The 16,706-nt window shown below is 42.8% G+C and overlaps 1 protein-coding gene across 1 annotated transcript in view; it reads left to right on the top strand.

Annotated features, from left to right (window-relative positions):
* clptm1 (CLPTM1 regulator of GABA type A receptor forward trafficking) overlaps positions 1-16,706 on the top strand; it is a 58,366-nt gene that overhangs the window by 15,637 nt on the left and 26,023 nt on the right. The window contains exons 3-9 of the mRNA XM_060943669.1: positions 8,233-8,356; positions 8,768-8,926; positions 13,028-13,145; positions 13,231-13,316; positions 13,466-13,586; positions 13,682-13,926; positions 14,021-14,114. Coding sequence (XP_060799652.1) covers positions 8,233-8,356; positions 8,768-8,926; positions 13,028-13,145; positions 13,231-13,316; positions 13,466-13,586; positions 13,682-13,926; positions 14,021-14,114 — 947 coding nt within the window. The remainder of the gene's footprint in view (positions 1-8,232; positions 8,357-8,767; positions 8,927-13,027; positions 13,146-13,230; positions 13,317-13,465; positions 13,587-13,681; positions 13,927-14,020; positions 14,115-16,706) is intronic.

Below are 16,706 nucleotides of genomic sequence, written 5' to 3'. Positions count from 1 at the left end.
TGTAGCTAGGCTCAGCATGGCCAATGGTATTTTTTGGGGCTGTAGTTAGATGCGACCAAACTCTTCCGCGTTTTTCCTGTTTACATAGGTTTGTGACATGACAAAGTTCAGTTACATAAATTGAAACGTAGCGATTTTCTATGCTATGGAAAGTCCGCACTATAATGACAGGCGTACTAACACCTTCTGCGCACTTCGACAGCGCATTGATTACCTTCACAGGCCCATGGTAAAACTGCACTTCCAGGAGGGGCTGCTGTCTGCCTCCCGAGCCGGCCGAGAGCGCTCCTCGTCGGGCACGGCCAGGCGGGCGAATGCCCTGGTCCGTCCGCCCTGTCTAAAAAGAATGGTACAACTCGAGCCCCATGGTAAAACTAGGACTTTGTCATTTTTCCGCATGAGGCCCATGGTAAAACCACACTTCCAGGAGGGGCTGCTGTCTGCCTCCCAAGCCGGCCGAGAGCGCTCCTCGTCGGGCACGGCCAGGCGGGCGAATGCCCTGGTCCGTCCGCCCTGTCTAAAAAATAATGGTACAACTCCGAGTGAAGGTATCAATACGCTGCCGAAGTGCGCAGAAGGTGTTAGTACGCCTGTCATTATAGTGCGGACTTTCCATAGCATAGAAAATCGCCACGTTTCAATTTGTGTAACTGAACTTTGTTTCATGTCACTGGTCATATAAACCTATGTAAACAGGAAAAACGCAGAAGAGTTTGGTCGCATCTAACTACAGCCCCAAAAAATACCATTGGCCATACTGAGCCTAGCTACATTGCTAACAGGAGTGACAGCGCGTCTGACTGACTGGGAGGTCGCGCAAAGCTCGGACAGGTACGGAGCAGCTCGTCTCAATTCAGATAAGAGCATATTTCATTATGGAAGTACGGTGGACTGTTCCTTTAAATCCTAAAGCAAGTTGGCAGAATGAGAGATTCTACCTGGACCACATCAGCTTTTGTGCTTGACCTTGAAAGGCCATAAACTAAGGAAATATTAGGTTCTAACGTTTATTATACTGATGGTTTTTTTCTTTGCACTCCATTCCAACACTAAACAACAGAAGTCTTTAATTTTTACAGACTCAAGATCATGCCTCCAGGCACTCCTTTTACTCCTTTTTTTTTTAAAATGCTAATCGCCCTTTGATAGTATTTTAGACAAACTCGAATGTTTACATAGACAGAAATGGAATGTCGTGGAGTTGTTTGTTTATTTTTTTTAAATTCCAGGCCATGTTGGCCTCATGGGTGCTGAGCGGGCAGACTGTGGCCAGGGGAGCCCTCGCCAGAGAAATCGCCAAATGCAGAATCCCATCGTTGGACCTCAGACCTGCGCTGGCGTCCTGTGTTTTAGAGATGTGGCAGAGCGAATGGGATAAATGTCCTGAAAATAAATTGCATGAAATGAACTTTAGTGTTAATAAACCACCTTTATCCTCATTCCAAAATGGACATGATCAGGTGGTGTATACCAGGCGTCTGATTGGGCACACAAGGCTCACCCACGTTTTTTTTTTTTTAAATTTATTAAAAGGGGAAGAACCACCAACATGCCATTTTTGCAAGGCGTTGTTGACGATCGAGCGCATGTGACTCTGCTGCCCAGGGCTAAACACCACAGGGGAACGTTGTTACTCCCAGAATACACAACCTACAATTTTAGCGGGGCGTGCACACTTTTTATATCCACTGTAAGCGGCTAAAACTAAACTTAAAATTCTTGTCAAAATTAACATTGTATCACAGTTCTGGGGGTCAGAAGTTTATATACACCTTTTTTAACATAGAAGTTAACTGTACCTTTTAAACAGCTTGGAAAATTACGTCAAATCTTTTAGACAGTTAGCCTGTTACACTACGTTCAGACTGCAACCTGAAACGACCCATATCCGATTTGTTGTGAAATCCGATTTTTTTGTTAGGCCGTTCACATTACCAGTTATATGAGACTTGTATGCGATCTCCAATATGAACGGAAAACGACCCAAAAGTGTCCCGCATGCGCAAATTGACACGTAATAAGCACATCTACGTAATACATAAACAAAAAAAAAAAAAGCGCACTCTTCAAGTTTGCAAGTAAAGCATGGAGATGAGGCGAGACCTGGCGATGTGGTTTTTGTGGCGGCGGCGGAACTCGTACAATAATCTGATTAATGTGGGCAGCAGACTAATGAGACCGAAGGTGTCAAATTACTGGAAATTTCCAGAACAATCTTATAATCTTGTAATACAGGATGGTTTAAGTTATAAATCAGTTATAGAAACTGTTTTATTTAATCAGGCTAACAGATCAACATCCAGGTCCCTACCAAATCCACCATTAGCTTGATCAATTCTGTAAAAGTCTATTTAAATTCTGAAAACTGTACAAATGTTGTTGTTTTCCACCAAAGAGGCGGGATTAGCCAACGCAGAATAGTGACGTTTGTCTCTTGTTGATGACGTGTAGGTCGCATGAACGCGACCTGTCCGGTCAGACTGCAGTCGCATGTGAAAATAATGGATATGCATCGGAATTAGGACCACATATCCAAGCGGCCTGGGTCGCATGTGAAAAAATCGGATCCGTGTCGTTCAGATTGTCAATAACAAATCGGATACAGGTCGCATATGGGCAAAAAAAATCGGATATGGGGGCAATTCCATGTAAATGTCAACCTCACCATGCAAAATTAAAGCAACATGTAATACATCAAAACCACTCCCAGAGATATCACCTAGGCCTGTATTTTACAGATGTGAATAAGTTGAACCAATTTGTAACCAACCTAATATGTCACTGCCAGTCTTTCTTTCTTATAATGTAAACCCCAAGCTAAAACCAACTTTCATCATGTACAATTCTATATTATTGCCACAAGCCACAGAAATGTATGCTAAAATCCACAAAACAGCAAAACAATAGCCATCCTAAATATTATTTAAGAACTTTGATAGTTTTAGCTGATATTTAGAGTTTTTCAAAGGGTTATGGTGGTTAAATTGCTGATTTTCTAAACATATGCCATGTCTATTTCAGACGCGTCACATCCATAACGCTGACTTTTCCTTCCGAAACTCTGCATGAACTACAAAATATTTTAAACAAAGATTTTTTAATATTCACCTTGGACCCCTCTATCAAATGGATATCTCCATTTCGACATTAGGTTTACAATTTCACAGAGTTTGATAAAAATGTACAGTCACCCAAGAAAAGTGATACTTTTTCTGTCACATCCATAACGCATCTTTTATTGGCGTTTTCTGGCATGCCCTAGATGTACTATGGGAATTGTTCTTGTTCTATCACTTCTCCAGTATGGTACAGCCTTAAAATATGCAACACCTGTTTAAATACTGGGAGACAATAAAACATGCACTGGGTCATTTGTTGCCATTTTGAGTTCAAGTGTCACGTCCATAACGCTGGAATTGCTCACGGGTCGTTTCAGGGTGCAGTCTGAACGTAGTCTTAGCTTCTGATAGGCTAATTGGAAGAGTACCAATGGATGCATTTTAAGACCTACCTTCAAACACCGTGCGTCTTTGCGTGATGACCTCAGAAATCAAAAGAAGTCAGCCAAGACCTCATTTAAAAAAAAAAAACCTTTGTGGACCTCCACGTCTGATTTCATCCTTGGCAGCAGTTTCCAAACACATGAAGCTGCCATGTTCATCTGTCCAAACAGGACTCAAGCATCAACACCATGGGACCATGCAGCTCTCGTACCACTCGGCAAGGAGACGCGTTCTGTCTTCTAGAGCTGAACGTAGTTTGGTGTGAAAAGTGCAAATCAATCCCACAACAACAGCAAAAGACCTTTGAGTCCTAGATCAGCATAACCTGAAAGAAGGCACTGCTCCAGAACTGCTAGACTGCAGTTTGAGAGTGCACATGAGGACAAATTTCTCTAAAAAGTAAGATCTGTCCTTTTGGTCCGATGAAACAAAAATTGAACTGTTTGACCATAGTGACCATCGTTCTGTTTGGAGGAAAACTGGTGAGGCATGCAAGAACCCCATCCCAGCATGATGCAGACCCTTTTCACGTGACGTCACGACAAACGCGGCCGCCATTTTGGACATGTACTACATTAGTAGTTTACCACAGCCAACATTGAGGAACGGCAGCAAAGAAAGTTTTTACTTTCAGCAAGACTTCCATCATGCCACTATATTGTTGTGCAGCTGGATGTAGTAACCATCAACAAACAAGGCAAGGTTTATCATTTTATCGGATCCCGACGGAGAAGATGGATAGCAGCCATTAACAGGAAAGATTGGCAGCCCTTGGCATACCAGCGCTTGTGTAGTGACCACTTTGTTGGAGGTAAGATGAATAAAATTAGCCAGAAAAGGCATTACATTGCTGTTAACATTCTGTGGCGGCGAGTGTGTAACCAAATAGGCTAAAATAACCCATTGTAACCTCTTTGTTCTTCTGTAGTAGCTATTGTTGACTAGCTAATGTCAACAACATAGTAGCTAGTATGTTACTGTAGCAATGTTTACGTTCAGTCATTTGGATGACTGTTAAAACCTTTCAGTCTCAAGTTTTTCCTTTACTGTATTTACTAGTTTATTGTAATTATGATCCGGCAGCTATTTACACCGGATCCAGTGTAAATAGCTGCCGGAGCCAACGTCCGAGGTTCCGGAGCGCGCTCCGGAACCTCGGACGTTGGCTCCGGCAGCTATTTACCTGTACAGGGCTTAATTTGAGGGGGAGCAAGCCGGAGCGCGCTCTGGAACCTCGGACGTTGGCTCCGGCAGCTATTTACACTGGATCTGGTGTAAATAGCTGCCGGATCATAATTACAGTAAACTAGTAAATACAGTAAAGGAAAAACTTGAGACTGAAAGGTTTTAACAGTCATCCAAATGACTGAACGTAAACATTGCTACAGTAACATACTAGCTACTATGTTGTTGACATTAGCTAGTGCTAACAGCTAGCTGCTAGTACACTGCTACAACACAGACACCGACCCTAATAATACAGTTCTTGGTCATTGCCTGGTAACAGCAAATTTATAACGGGCCATGTCTCAACAGACTAAGAAGTTATTTCAATGACATTTAATAACATTTTGTTTATCCTGAGGACCGAAAGTAAATGAAAATGTGAACAAACCTTAGCTGTAATAAGATGGCGACCACCGGCTCCAGGGACGACCCGCTGATGTAGGCATGTTACCCAGCCTGACACAAACTCAATAAAAACTTTACACTCGTTTCAAAGTCAATAATTTGAACACTTTGGAAAATAGGTTTGAAATAACGATTGTATTCAATTATCTTGTCATTAAAGATGCTATAGCATACAGATCATGTTTGTCATGGAATCGGTTCCACCGGAAATGCGACGACAATGTCCATGATCAAAAACTGTGAGTCACAACTTAATGAAATCATGTCAATATCGGGTGTGTCCTCCATGGGCGTTCACAACTGCGATACAACGTCTCCTCATGGATTGGATGATGCGTCTGAACACAGCTTGGGGAATGCGCCGCCATATTTGTATCAACATGGCACCAAGCTCCTGCAAGTTCTGTGGAGGGTTCCAGTGGTTCCTGTGGTGCCAGTTTGATGGAGACGTGTCTGGAGATTATGGATGGTCTGTCGACTGCATCCCATAACCCTCGCAACGTCAGTGACGGATGTTCCCGTATTCAAATTAACGAATAATTAACCATAAAACCTTGTTTTTCTGAGATGACACTCTACTCTGCTACCGTGAGATCAATTGCACGTGTATCAATGTGTCACGTGGAAACGTGATTTTAGCGTGCAGTGCTCTCGCACGTGCTACGTAGGCCCGACCAGTAGAATGAATGTGAGACGTAATGCCCTTGACAATGCATTTGACCATAATCACAACAAGAACTCTTTCAAGAAAAGTTTCTAAACACTATTTGAAAAATAATGAGTGTCAAGTTTTTATTTTTGCTGAGTATATTTTTAGGCATCCAAACTCTTATACGCTTTCAGATCAATACCCGTGTATGGCGATGGGTTTTTAACGACATAGGTATACAGATCATGTGGGCCGAAGTCAGGTAAAGACGAGGGCTTCGTGTACTTCCGTACGTCAGTGAACAATCCTGGTGGAAGCAGGTAAACGTCGTTCTCTAAGCCTGCTAACCTCAATTTTTGCAAATACCTCTCCCTCTGCTCGCCCTGTAAATGCCCTATGCCGCTGGATAGTGAAGGTGTGTTCTGCATCTCGCTCCTTTTTCTTTTATGTTTTTCGTTTGTCGCCTTCCTCGCATTCAAACCGATTCGAACCGAAGTCCACTACATGTCCAAAATGGCGGTCGCGTTTACGAAGGTCACGTGACTGAAAAGGGTCTGAATGGATGAAAAATCGTTTCACATACCGAAGCAAAAATCTCAAGACTTAAGTTCAAAATTCAATTTTGTATCACTGCTATGCAGATGACACCCAAATTTATTTTGCTCTATCACCTAATGATTATGCCCCCCTTGAATGTCTCTACCAGTGCATCGATCAAATCAATAGCTGGATGTCACAAAATTTTCTTCAGCTGAACACAGATAAAACAGAAGTAATTCTATTTGGGAAAAAAGATGAAAGACTCAGGATTACCACTATTCTTGACACAAAAGGGATTAAAACTAAAGATATGGTTAAAAATCTTGGTGTTTTCATTGACAGCGAGCTAAACTTTGACAGTCACATGAAAGCAATCACTAAAACGGCATTTTATCACCTAAAAAACATTTCCAAACTAAGAGGACTTATGTCAAAAAATGATCTGGAAAAACTTATACATGCCTTCATCTCTAGTAGGGTTGATTACTGCAATGGCCTTTTCACAGGCCTGCCAAAAAAAACCCGTCAAACGACTTCAGCTGGTTCAAAATGCAGCGGCGAGGGTTCTCACACGAACAAAAAGAACAGAGCACATTACTCCAATTCTAAGGTCCCTTCACTGGCTTCCAGTAAGCTACAGAATTGACTTTAAAGCATTGCTGCTGGTGTACAAATCTCTAAATGGTACAGGGCCCAATTACCTCTCTGATATGTTGCAGCGGCCTAACCCAATCAGATCTACCAGATCGCAACAGAAAAATTTACTATTAAAACCAGTTGTTAAAACAAAAGTGTGGTGAAGCAGCTTTTAGCTACTATGCAGTACAGCTATGGAACCAACTGCCAGAGGACATTTAAAAATGCTCCTGCTGTTGGCAGCTTCAAATCTAGGTTAAAGACCAAGCTGTTTTCAGATGCTTTCTGTTAAATAATTAATATTTTTACATTTTTTTATAATCTTTACTTTCTCTGCATGTTTTAAATTTACTTTAATTTTATTCTATTTTATTCCGCTGGTTTCTTTTTCTTTTTCTCCTTTTTTCTTTTTGGCATTTTATTTTAGTTCTACTGTTGTTTAATTCTTATTATTTTCTTTTAATTCTTTTAATTAATTGTTTTAGATTAAAAATAATTATTTTATGTAATTTTATTTCTCTATTGTTTACTGTTTTTGTTTTTGCTTCTGTAAAGCACATTGAACTGCCATTGTGTATGAAATGTGCTATATAAATAAACTTGCCTTGCCTTAAGTGAGGAAGTTAAAGCAAGGTCATAAATAGGTCTTCCAAGTAGACAGTGACCCCAAACATGGCTCCAAAGCTGTGACAAAATGACTGAAAGACAACATGGTCAAGGTATTGGACTGGTCATCGCAAAGCCCTGACCTCAATCCAAAGTTTACAAGCAAGGCGGCCTACAAACCTGATTCAGTCCCACCACCAGTTACAACGGGCCAAAAAATACGAACAAAGCATCTGTGAACTTCTGACCTACTGGGAATGTGATGAACAGAGAAACTGAAATAAATAATTCTCTCTACTATTATTCTGACATTCCACGCAGTGCTCTGAACTGACTGAAGATAAGGAATGTTTTCTAGGATTAAATGTCAGGAATTGTGAAAAACGGAGCTGAAATGGATTTGGTTAAGGTGTACGTGAAGTCAGAAGTTTACTAGGCATCTCTATGCTGGGTGATTTATTTATTTATTTATTTATTTATTATTTTTTTCCTCTTCCCACCCGGTTTGGGGATTTGGAGTCATTTATTGAAGGAGTTTTTGCAGTAGGTAAATGGTCCCTGATTTTAACTCGCGTTCTCAGCCCTGTGAGAAGGCTAAATTATGTTTAAAATGTCCAAACTCGAGGCTATACTTACAGTACCCTGATGTGATTGTACATTTCCCAGGATCTTGATTATATGGGCCATCAGCAGCTGGTTCCGCAGAGGGCCGTCGACCCCTGACCCCAGCACTCCTGCAGGTGCTCCCCGGGTGCCCAGCCGCAACCTCTTCCCCAAGGACACCCTTATGGTACTGTGCTCTAAATATTAGCCATTACAGTGCACTATTGAAAGTATGATTAAGGTCCGTTTGGGCTCTGAACAAGGTAGCTTGGGTTCAAGAGTGCTTAATTATCTGGAATGGATGTGCTGGAAGTTAGACGTGAATAGAAACACGGACATTCGGATTACTGTACAGGGCTGGGTTTCCCAAAAGCCTCTTAATGCTAAGAGCATCTTAACTAGGAGAGTGAGTGTTCATTGTGCTGCTCGCTCTACCATTTAATGTTGATCTTTGTGCTACGATGCTTTTGGAGAACTCGGGCCAGGATGGCGTTTTGCCTTGGCTGTTTATTCTATCGAGGCTTGCTGACTAATTCACTGGTATGCGTTAGGCTGTGCTATGTTTGACACAAATAACACTTTCTCTTTTTTTCCGTAGGATCTTTATGTGTATTTATCTGAAAATGAGGCATTTTCAGACTTCAACAGAACAGAAGCCCTGTTCTGGTTTCAGCGGGACCTGGTCTATGGAGACTGGACCACAGGAGACGCAGGAGACGGCTGCTATGAGCATTACCTAGAACTTGACACACCGGAGGTAAAGATTTACGCAGTAATTGTCATGTAAACTGACGATAAAAGGACATTTTGCTTAATAATTTGTAGCACATGGTTCAGAGAATGGATTTGTTCCAGAAGTGATTTTTCTCATTTCAGGACGTTTGTATGTTGTAAATGTAGTGAAACTGTTTTCTGTGTAAAGTGTAAGCATGCCCTGAGTGCTGGTACTGTTTTTAACAATCTTTCTTTAGGTTCCTCCTCTTTACTCCTGAGTTGAATCTCGCGTTTCACACAAGTAGCCACATACTCACACACCCTAACTGTACAGTATGTGGGTAGAGCAGGGCGTGGGTTTGTACATGAAATATGTGGAGCCTTTGTACCACAGTGCTGTTGAATTCTCAGAACTAACTGATCAGCAGGTGGAGGTTACTCTTCTGTGACGATAGTGCCAGCTGCAAGGCAAGTCACAGGTTCATAGTAGCGCACTTGTTGTATTATTGTTTCTATCGTAACAACTTGAGGTAATCTTTAAGTACACTGCAACAACGCTATAACGAACTTTTGCATATAACCAACTAAGTTTGTGTTCCCTGCCTTTAGTGACGATGTGTCAGTCTTCAAAAAAAAAAAATCACTGGGTCACGTCCATGCGTGCTGGTGCTCAGTGCACGCAGCGCCATTAGGACTAATTACCATGCACCTGTTCTGGATTAGAGTGCAATCACAGCGTGCACTTATGACACTCACTACACACCGACGTGGTGAAGTATATGTGCTGTACCAAGTGTCTCACATTACCAAGCCTTATCTGCTTTTCTGGTTTTGACTTTATGTATTCTGCTTTTCGTCTTTGCCTCTGCTTCTGTTTGTGCCTCGCGTGACCATTGCCTGTTTCACATCCCTGCCTTTGTCTTGCGTTTTTGAATTGTTTACCTGCCTGTTTTGTAAATAAACCCTCTTCCTGCAATTACATCTACATTCGCCTGCTTACACACACGCTGAGCCATGTGCTCCTCTTCCCACCAGAGACAGTCAATAAGTAATCAAGTTAACAATACGTGTTAACACCATAAAACGGAGGCTTAACAAGCCTCACTTAGGCATTGATCACTACCAGTTATCGAGAACAGTGATCAGAGGATCGATAGAAGGACAAAATGACTGCTGATACCGCTAAACTTACCACCTAGTTAAAGCAAAACAGCTGCGGCATTTTTAAAACGCCTGCCCCACCCTGTGGCGCAACATAAATGACATCAGTGATTTGCAGCACATGAATGAAGTGAATGGTGGAGATTTAGAAATCAGAGCAAGTGTGTGTGGACACTGACACGGATACACCAGTAACCTCCGTCACTTCCCTAACAGATGAACAACTTGATCATTGCCTCAGTTTGTGACCCTTTAACTCATGTTGTGTTCACACTTATACCGGTACGATAGTGGTATAACTGTATCAATACAAAGTATACCGGTACAGTTTAGTGCATCTGTCCACACTAGCGAGAAATGTTTGCGGTTTTCTTTCACGGTAGTTGAAATGCGCGTGTGCGAAATGTTTCCGTGGTTACCGAGTAACTTCCTTCCGAGAATATGGCGGATGAAACAACGTGTGTGTGCTTTTTGTTGTCAGTGTACAGTCTGTATTTCTGGTGGTCATTTATTCAGTCGAATTGTGTAAAACGCGCGAGGCAGTTGAGAAAGAAACAAACGAATCTCCGTTCTTCGCTATTTTATTCAGTGAAGACATCGATTGAGGTGTGTGACTTTGCGCATTTATATTTGTATCGATACAGAGCCGCTTCATCTGTCCACACTATGCGAAGCGCTACAGTACCGGTACGAAACCCATACATTTGTGGGTTTTGTACCAATACAGTTCAGGGATGTGATTTTTCCGTGAATTCGTGGAATTCCGCTTTTTTCATCTCAAAACTTGAAGAAAAATTTTTTTTCTGTCATTGAGATGAAACGAGCAGTGTTGCCAGATACTGCTGACGTTTTCCAGCCCAAAATATGTTCAAAACCCGCCGAAATGCACTTAAAACCGCCCAATTAGGCGGGCAACCGCCCAATCTGTTACAGAGCGATGGGCCAATCAGGTACCTCGTTTCAAACGAGGTACGTGATTGGCCCATCGCTCTGTAACAACCAATGAATGCGCTTGTTAGATAGCTGTACGTAAGCTCGCTTCAAACAAAGAGTTGAAAGATGGCAGCCTCCGTGATCGAGTGTAAAGATGCAAATCGAGTTAAAGAAATCGACAGAATAGTGAAAAACAAGTTCCGCTGGGAATGGTTGGAGAAAGAGGTTGCCACAGATGTTGGACATAAGACTGTGAGACATTTGTTCAGCGATTTCGTTCTGAACACTGGAGTTATGAATATCCTTAAGTGAGTGAACACTGCAATAAGTTTTGAATATCCTTAAGTGAGTGAACACTGGAGTTATGATTATCCTTTGGTGAGTGAACACTATAGAGTTATGTATATGAAGTTGACATTGCTAGAGTAGAAACTGCAGAAAAAACGTGACTGATCTGCTGGAACTGGACATGGATGCTAGCATCTTTTTTCTTTGAGAGTTCCTGAAGTTGTGTGGATGAATTCTTATGTTGCATCATGTTTGTTTGAAAAGGCACATTTAGGTATGTTCAACTTCTACAGTAATTGAAAGTATAAATTTTGTTTTTCCTTATACAATTTTCGGGCGGCACGGTGGTGTAGTGGTTAGCGCTGTCGCCTCACAGCAAGAAGGTCCTGGGTTCGAGCCCCGGGGCCGGCAAGGGCCTTTCTGTGCGGAGTTTGCATGTTCTCCCCGTGTCCGCGTGGGTTTCCTCCGGGTGCTCCGGTTTCCCCCACAGTCCAAAGACATGCAGGTTAGGTTAACTGGTGACTCTAAATTGAGCGTAGGTGTGAATGTGAGTGTGAATGGTTGTCTGTGTCTATGTGTCAGGCCTGTGATGACCTGGCGACTTGTCCAGGGTGTACCCCGCCTTTCGCCCATAGTCAGCTGGGATAGGCTCCAGCTTGCCTGCGACCCTGTAGAAGGATAAAGCGGCTAGAGATAATGAGATGAGATGTTTTGGCTTTTTGTCAGTTAAGAATCATTGAATTTACTATAGGGGCTCAGAGTTGCATGTTGACCATTAAATTGGCTTGAATTTGTTAATCATGACAAGTTTTTTCTTGTGTGCGCTGCCCTGGACCAGCTGGGAGCCTGTGGCCCCCAGACCCCTGGCTAAAATTTTCAGATAATTTTACCAGCCCCAAATCACATCCCTGACAGTTATACCGCTACAGTACCGGTATAGTTGCTAGTGTGGACAGGTGTTGTGGTACGAAAGTAGTTTCGTATCGGTACAAAATCCCTAGTGTGGACAGGGTATCAGACAGTGAACTGCGACAGTGACTCAAGAAGAAATCCATAATAAGGAAAATGTGGTGAAAATTTTGCATATAACGCCAGTGTTTGGCGCGACGAGTGGCTCCATTTCACTATTACGAGCTATTTGGACGTCCCTCAAGGAGTTCATTATAGCGGCGTTGCAACAGCAAGTCCGTTTTGTGTCCGCATCCTCCTGCCCAATTGTTGATTTAATTTTCTTAGAACGGAATGCCACCAAGTGTGTTTATTCCTCCAGTGTCAGTTTACAGATTTTACTAATTATCACTGGAATAAATTGTCACATACAGCAGAATGAAATTTACAAATATTTCAGTTTGTGGTGCATGCGAGCTGGAGTTCAATAAAACAAGTGATGTGATTGGACAGCTTTACTAACATGAGTCTAAGTTTCACTCTGACAGGACCTGTAAGCTTCTCATTGTTACGGTTAATGACACACAATACATTCAAATTGATTTTTGGACTGATGGGCTCCAGCTCGCCTGCGACCCTGTAGAACAGGATAAAGCGGCTAGAGATAATGAGATGAGATGACAGACATAAATGTAACCACAGACACTTTAACTGTTAATTTATTGTCGTTAATGGACAGCTCGTAATGCTGTGACTTCCCTGTGAGGCCATGGCTGGGTGTGTTACAGCAGTATTGGAAATCGGGGCTAACTTGAGCTTGTGAATATTGGTATGTGCTCAGTGTCGATGCAGTTAATGTGATTTTCTCCTACAGAGTGTGCAGCAGAACAGCTCGCTATACATCCATGTGTATTTCACAAAGAGTGGCTTCCATCCAGATCCAAAACGCAAAGGCCAGTATCGCAGGCTAGCCACCGTCCATGCTACACGGAGTGAGTCCGCTTGGCTACACACACGTTTGCATTTGGCACCGAGGCTCTGGTCATAACGGCATGCTTCTGTTTGCTTCTGTACCAGTGTTGAACAAGTTCAAGCGTAGGAAGTTTCTGAAGACGAAGAACTTGCTGACAGGGGAGACCGAAGCTGATCCTGAGATGATTAAGGTCTGTGTGCTAATGGATGTCTTGGCATCAACTCTGTGGCTCACTGAATACAAAATGTTTGGCTCAGTGCAACCCTAAAACAGTTTTGTCCTTTAACTGGTAATGAGAGATTATGGATTAAAAAAAAAAAGAACTGTGTGTGTCTATAGCGGGCAGAAAGTCATGGCCCAGTGGAGATCATTTCTCACTGGCATCCCAACCTGACTATCAACATGGTTGATGATCACACAGCCTGGGTGAAAGGCTCGGTGCCCCCTCCGCTCGACCAGCGTGAGTATCCTCCTCCTCCTCCTCCTCCTCCAGGAGGTTGTATATCTGTTAAGCTGAGCACCAAACACTCTTAACTTGTACTTTTTATCTCTCAGATGTCAAGTTTGACGCAGTGAGTGGTGACTACTACCCCATCGTTTACTTCAACGATTACTGGAACCTGCAGAAGGACTACTACCCCGTAAACGAGACTCTAAAAAAGCTGCCCCTGCGCCTCACCTACTGCCCGCTCTCTCTGTGGCGCTGGCAGTTATACGCAGCTCAGAACGCCCGTTCGCCCTGGAACTTCCTGAGCGAGGACACGTACGAGCAGTCCGATGAGGATCAGGATTCTGTGAAGGTCTGAGCTCGTATCTCCCTTTCTTCTGTTTTAGTGCCTGTTCGCGATACTTGCTGAAGAGAGAATGGATTCTAAAGGAATTTTTACTTAACAGGTGGCACTGCTGGAGACTAATCCCTACCTTCTGGGCCTGACTATCGTCGTCTCCATTGTGCACAGCATCTTTGAGTTCTTGGCGTTCAAGAATGGTGAGGGTTTTTTTTTTTTTTTTTTTTAAGATTTTTTTTGGGCTTTTTTCACCTTTATTATTGGATAGGACAGTGTAGAGACAGGAAATGAGTGGGAGAGAGAGACGGGGAGGGATCGGGAAATTACCTCGGGCTGGAATCGAACCCGGGTCCCCGGATTTATGGTATGGCGCCCTATCCACCTGAGCCACGACGCCCCCAAGAATGGTGAGTTTAATGTAGGGATTGACCGATATGTTTTTTTTCAGGGCCGATACCGATAATTATGGAATTGGGATGCCGATAACCGATATGTGCAACCGATAAATGTAAACATTATAATTCACATGAAATTAAACATAGCACACACTGACACAGACCTTCATATCCATGAAATGCATGTTTAATTGTAAAATTGAACATGAAATTTTGTGCAGGGAGATGCCAGCAGCATTTGTACAATAAAGTCAAACATTTGCAGGGTTTTTTCTAGAAAAATTTAGTATGAGGGCGCTCACCATGGCGAGGGAGCGAAGCGGGGGGGGATGGTGCCGGTTGCCCCCCCCCCCCGCCGCGCAAAGCCTTTGAAAAATGCTCCAATGGGACATTCTGAGTATCTGAGAGGGAAATTGTAACAAATTGTCTGTCAACATTGAAAAAGAAAAGTAATCTTCTTCTGCCCCGGACAGTCTTTGGCTTTCTTCCGCTTCGTGCCGCGGGATGACATCTTTAAATGCCCGAGCATTAACAAAAACAACTCGCGAACTACTTCTGTCAGAAGCTCCCGCGCCGGTGGCTGAAAGGTCATTCAGTCTCGAGAAATCTCGCTCTACAAGTCAGCTGACCTTGTATGTGACCCATGTCAAATCTCACGAGAGCAGCCGCGACAAGTAAACAACTAAACAACATGGCGCCTCAGTCTGGAAAACGCCAATTCGGATTGTTTTTGCACCGTCTGGCAGTGTATCTACTATGATTGGAATATTTTTGGAGCAATTATAACGTATTTGATGATCAGACACATTGTCACGTAGTGTTGCTGGGATGTTTTCACGGAGTCGGTAAGGGGGCGCACGCCGAGAGTAAGAGGGCGCAGCGCCCCTGTTCCCCCGTTTAGACGAAAGCCTGATTAGTTAGAATAAAATGAGAAATAAAATAAATATTCACCAATAAAAAAATAAATCACTCCCTACTATATTACAGCTCACCATTTTCCGTGGAAAATAAATGAAAATACACTCTGGATTCTTTTACACTAAGAACTAAGTAAGACTTACCAACTTCAAGTAGTTTTTAAATAACAAATCAAGTGTAGGGAGCTGCCTGCAGCATTTTTTAAAAAGTAAAATCAAACATAAAGTCGGCTATCGCTCCCTATTATGTAACAACTTAACAAGTAACCATCTACGGCTCTGCTCCTTTAAGAGTATATCGCTTTCCGAATCAGAAGCGCTAGCGAGGAGAATCACTTGCGCAAGAGTTTAATTGATGTATTTCGTTCATTAGCGTTTATCCAAGCAAGTGCGCATCCACGACACAATTAATTACTGAGCCCACAACAAGCGTCCTGACAAACTCCCTACAGTATTACACAGCCTGCTAGCGCCATATCACACCTGGCGTGTTTAAATGTTCAAATCGCGCTTTATAAAGTTACCCAACATATACAAGTGCAATGCGCTTTCTGAGCACGAGTCACGTCATGAAGTTTACTCATCACCATAACAAATAGCCAGTAGGCTTGCGCTAGCCTACAGAACACAAACACTACGTTTTATTTGGTCTTCCCTTGACCACCTCTCTGTATGGCTGTCATTCTACTGTTCGAGTAGAACTACTGACACATTCACAACGTTTCCAGACGGGGATTTAGAAATGACTGCAGCCTACGTTATGCTGGGGATTGCTTACATGTAGTTTCAGCGAGACTAGTTGGTTGTAGGCTAATTCAAGTGCTTCCTTCCGTAAGCTAAGTTTGCCTGCCTACACAGATTCAAATGGACAATTTTAACGAGTAGTAGATGAAGAATGTAAACATATAATGATGTTGTGCTTTTGCAACTTGTGTGTTTGTGACTTATTGCGGCAAAAGCAGCGTGTCCTTACTTTGAAGTGGGATCTGCTTCTGCCCGAGTGCCCGTACGGCCGCCTTGAAACGGTTCACAACAAATCAGATGTTGTGGTGGGCGGGACCGTGTTCTTGAACTCAGAGAGGCGAGTGCAGGAAAGGACGTGCAGTGACAGTCGCGTTAGGAACGAAATGGCTGCAAAAAGGCATGTTATCGGCATATCGGTGGAAATTATGGCCGATACCGATAACCCTAAAAATGCAGAATATCGGCCCGATATATCGGCCAGGCCGATTATCGGTCGACCCCTAGTTTAATGGGCTGGTTTCCACACCATGTCGGAGTTTATACAATAGGAACAGGGTTAGGAGCTGTAGGACCATTTACCTCTTACAGAGTGACTTTCCCACCACTAAATATATCATTTTATTTGCCATACACATATACAGACGTGTGAAAAAATAAGTACATCCCATGGAAATTGTAGACTTTTCTCAACATATTTACACAAACCCACATTTCCCTCTCTCTCTGATACAGCGTG

Source organism: Neoarius graeffei, chromosome 17, assembly GCF_027579695.1.
Source record: "Neoarius graeffei isolate fNeoGra1 chromosome 17, fNeoGra1.pri, whole genome shotgun sequence".
Taxonomy (NCBI): Eukaryota; Metazoa; Chordata; class Actinopteri; order Siluriformes; family Ariidae; genus Neoarius; species Neoarius graeffei.
This window is presented reverse-complemented; position numbering and strand designations above follow the sequence as displayed.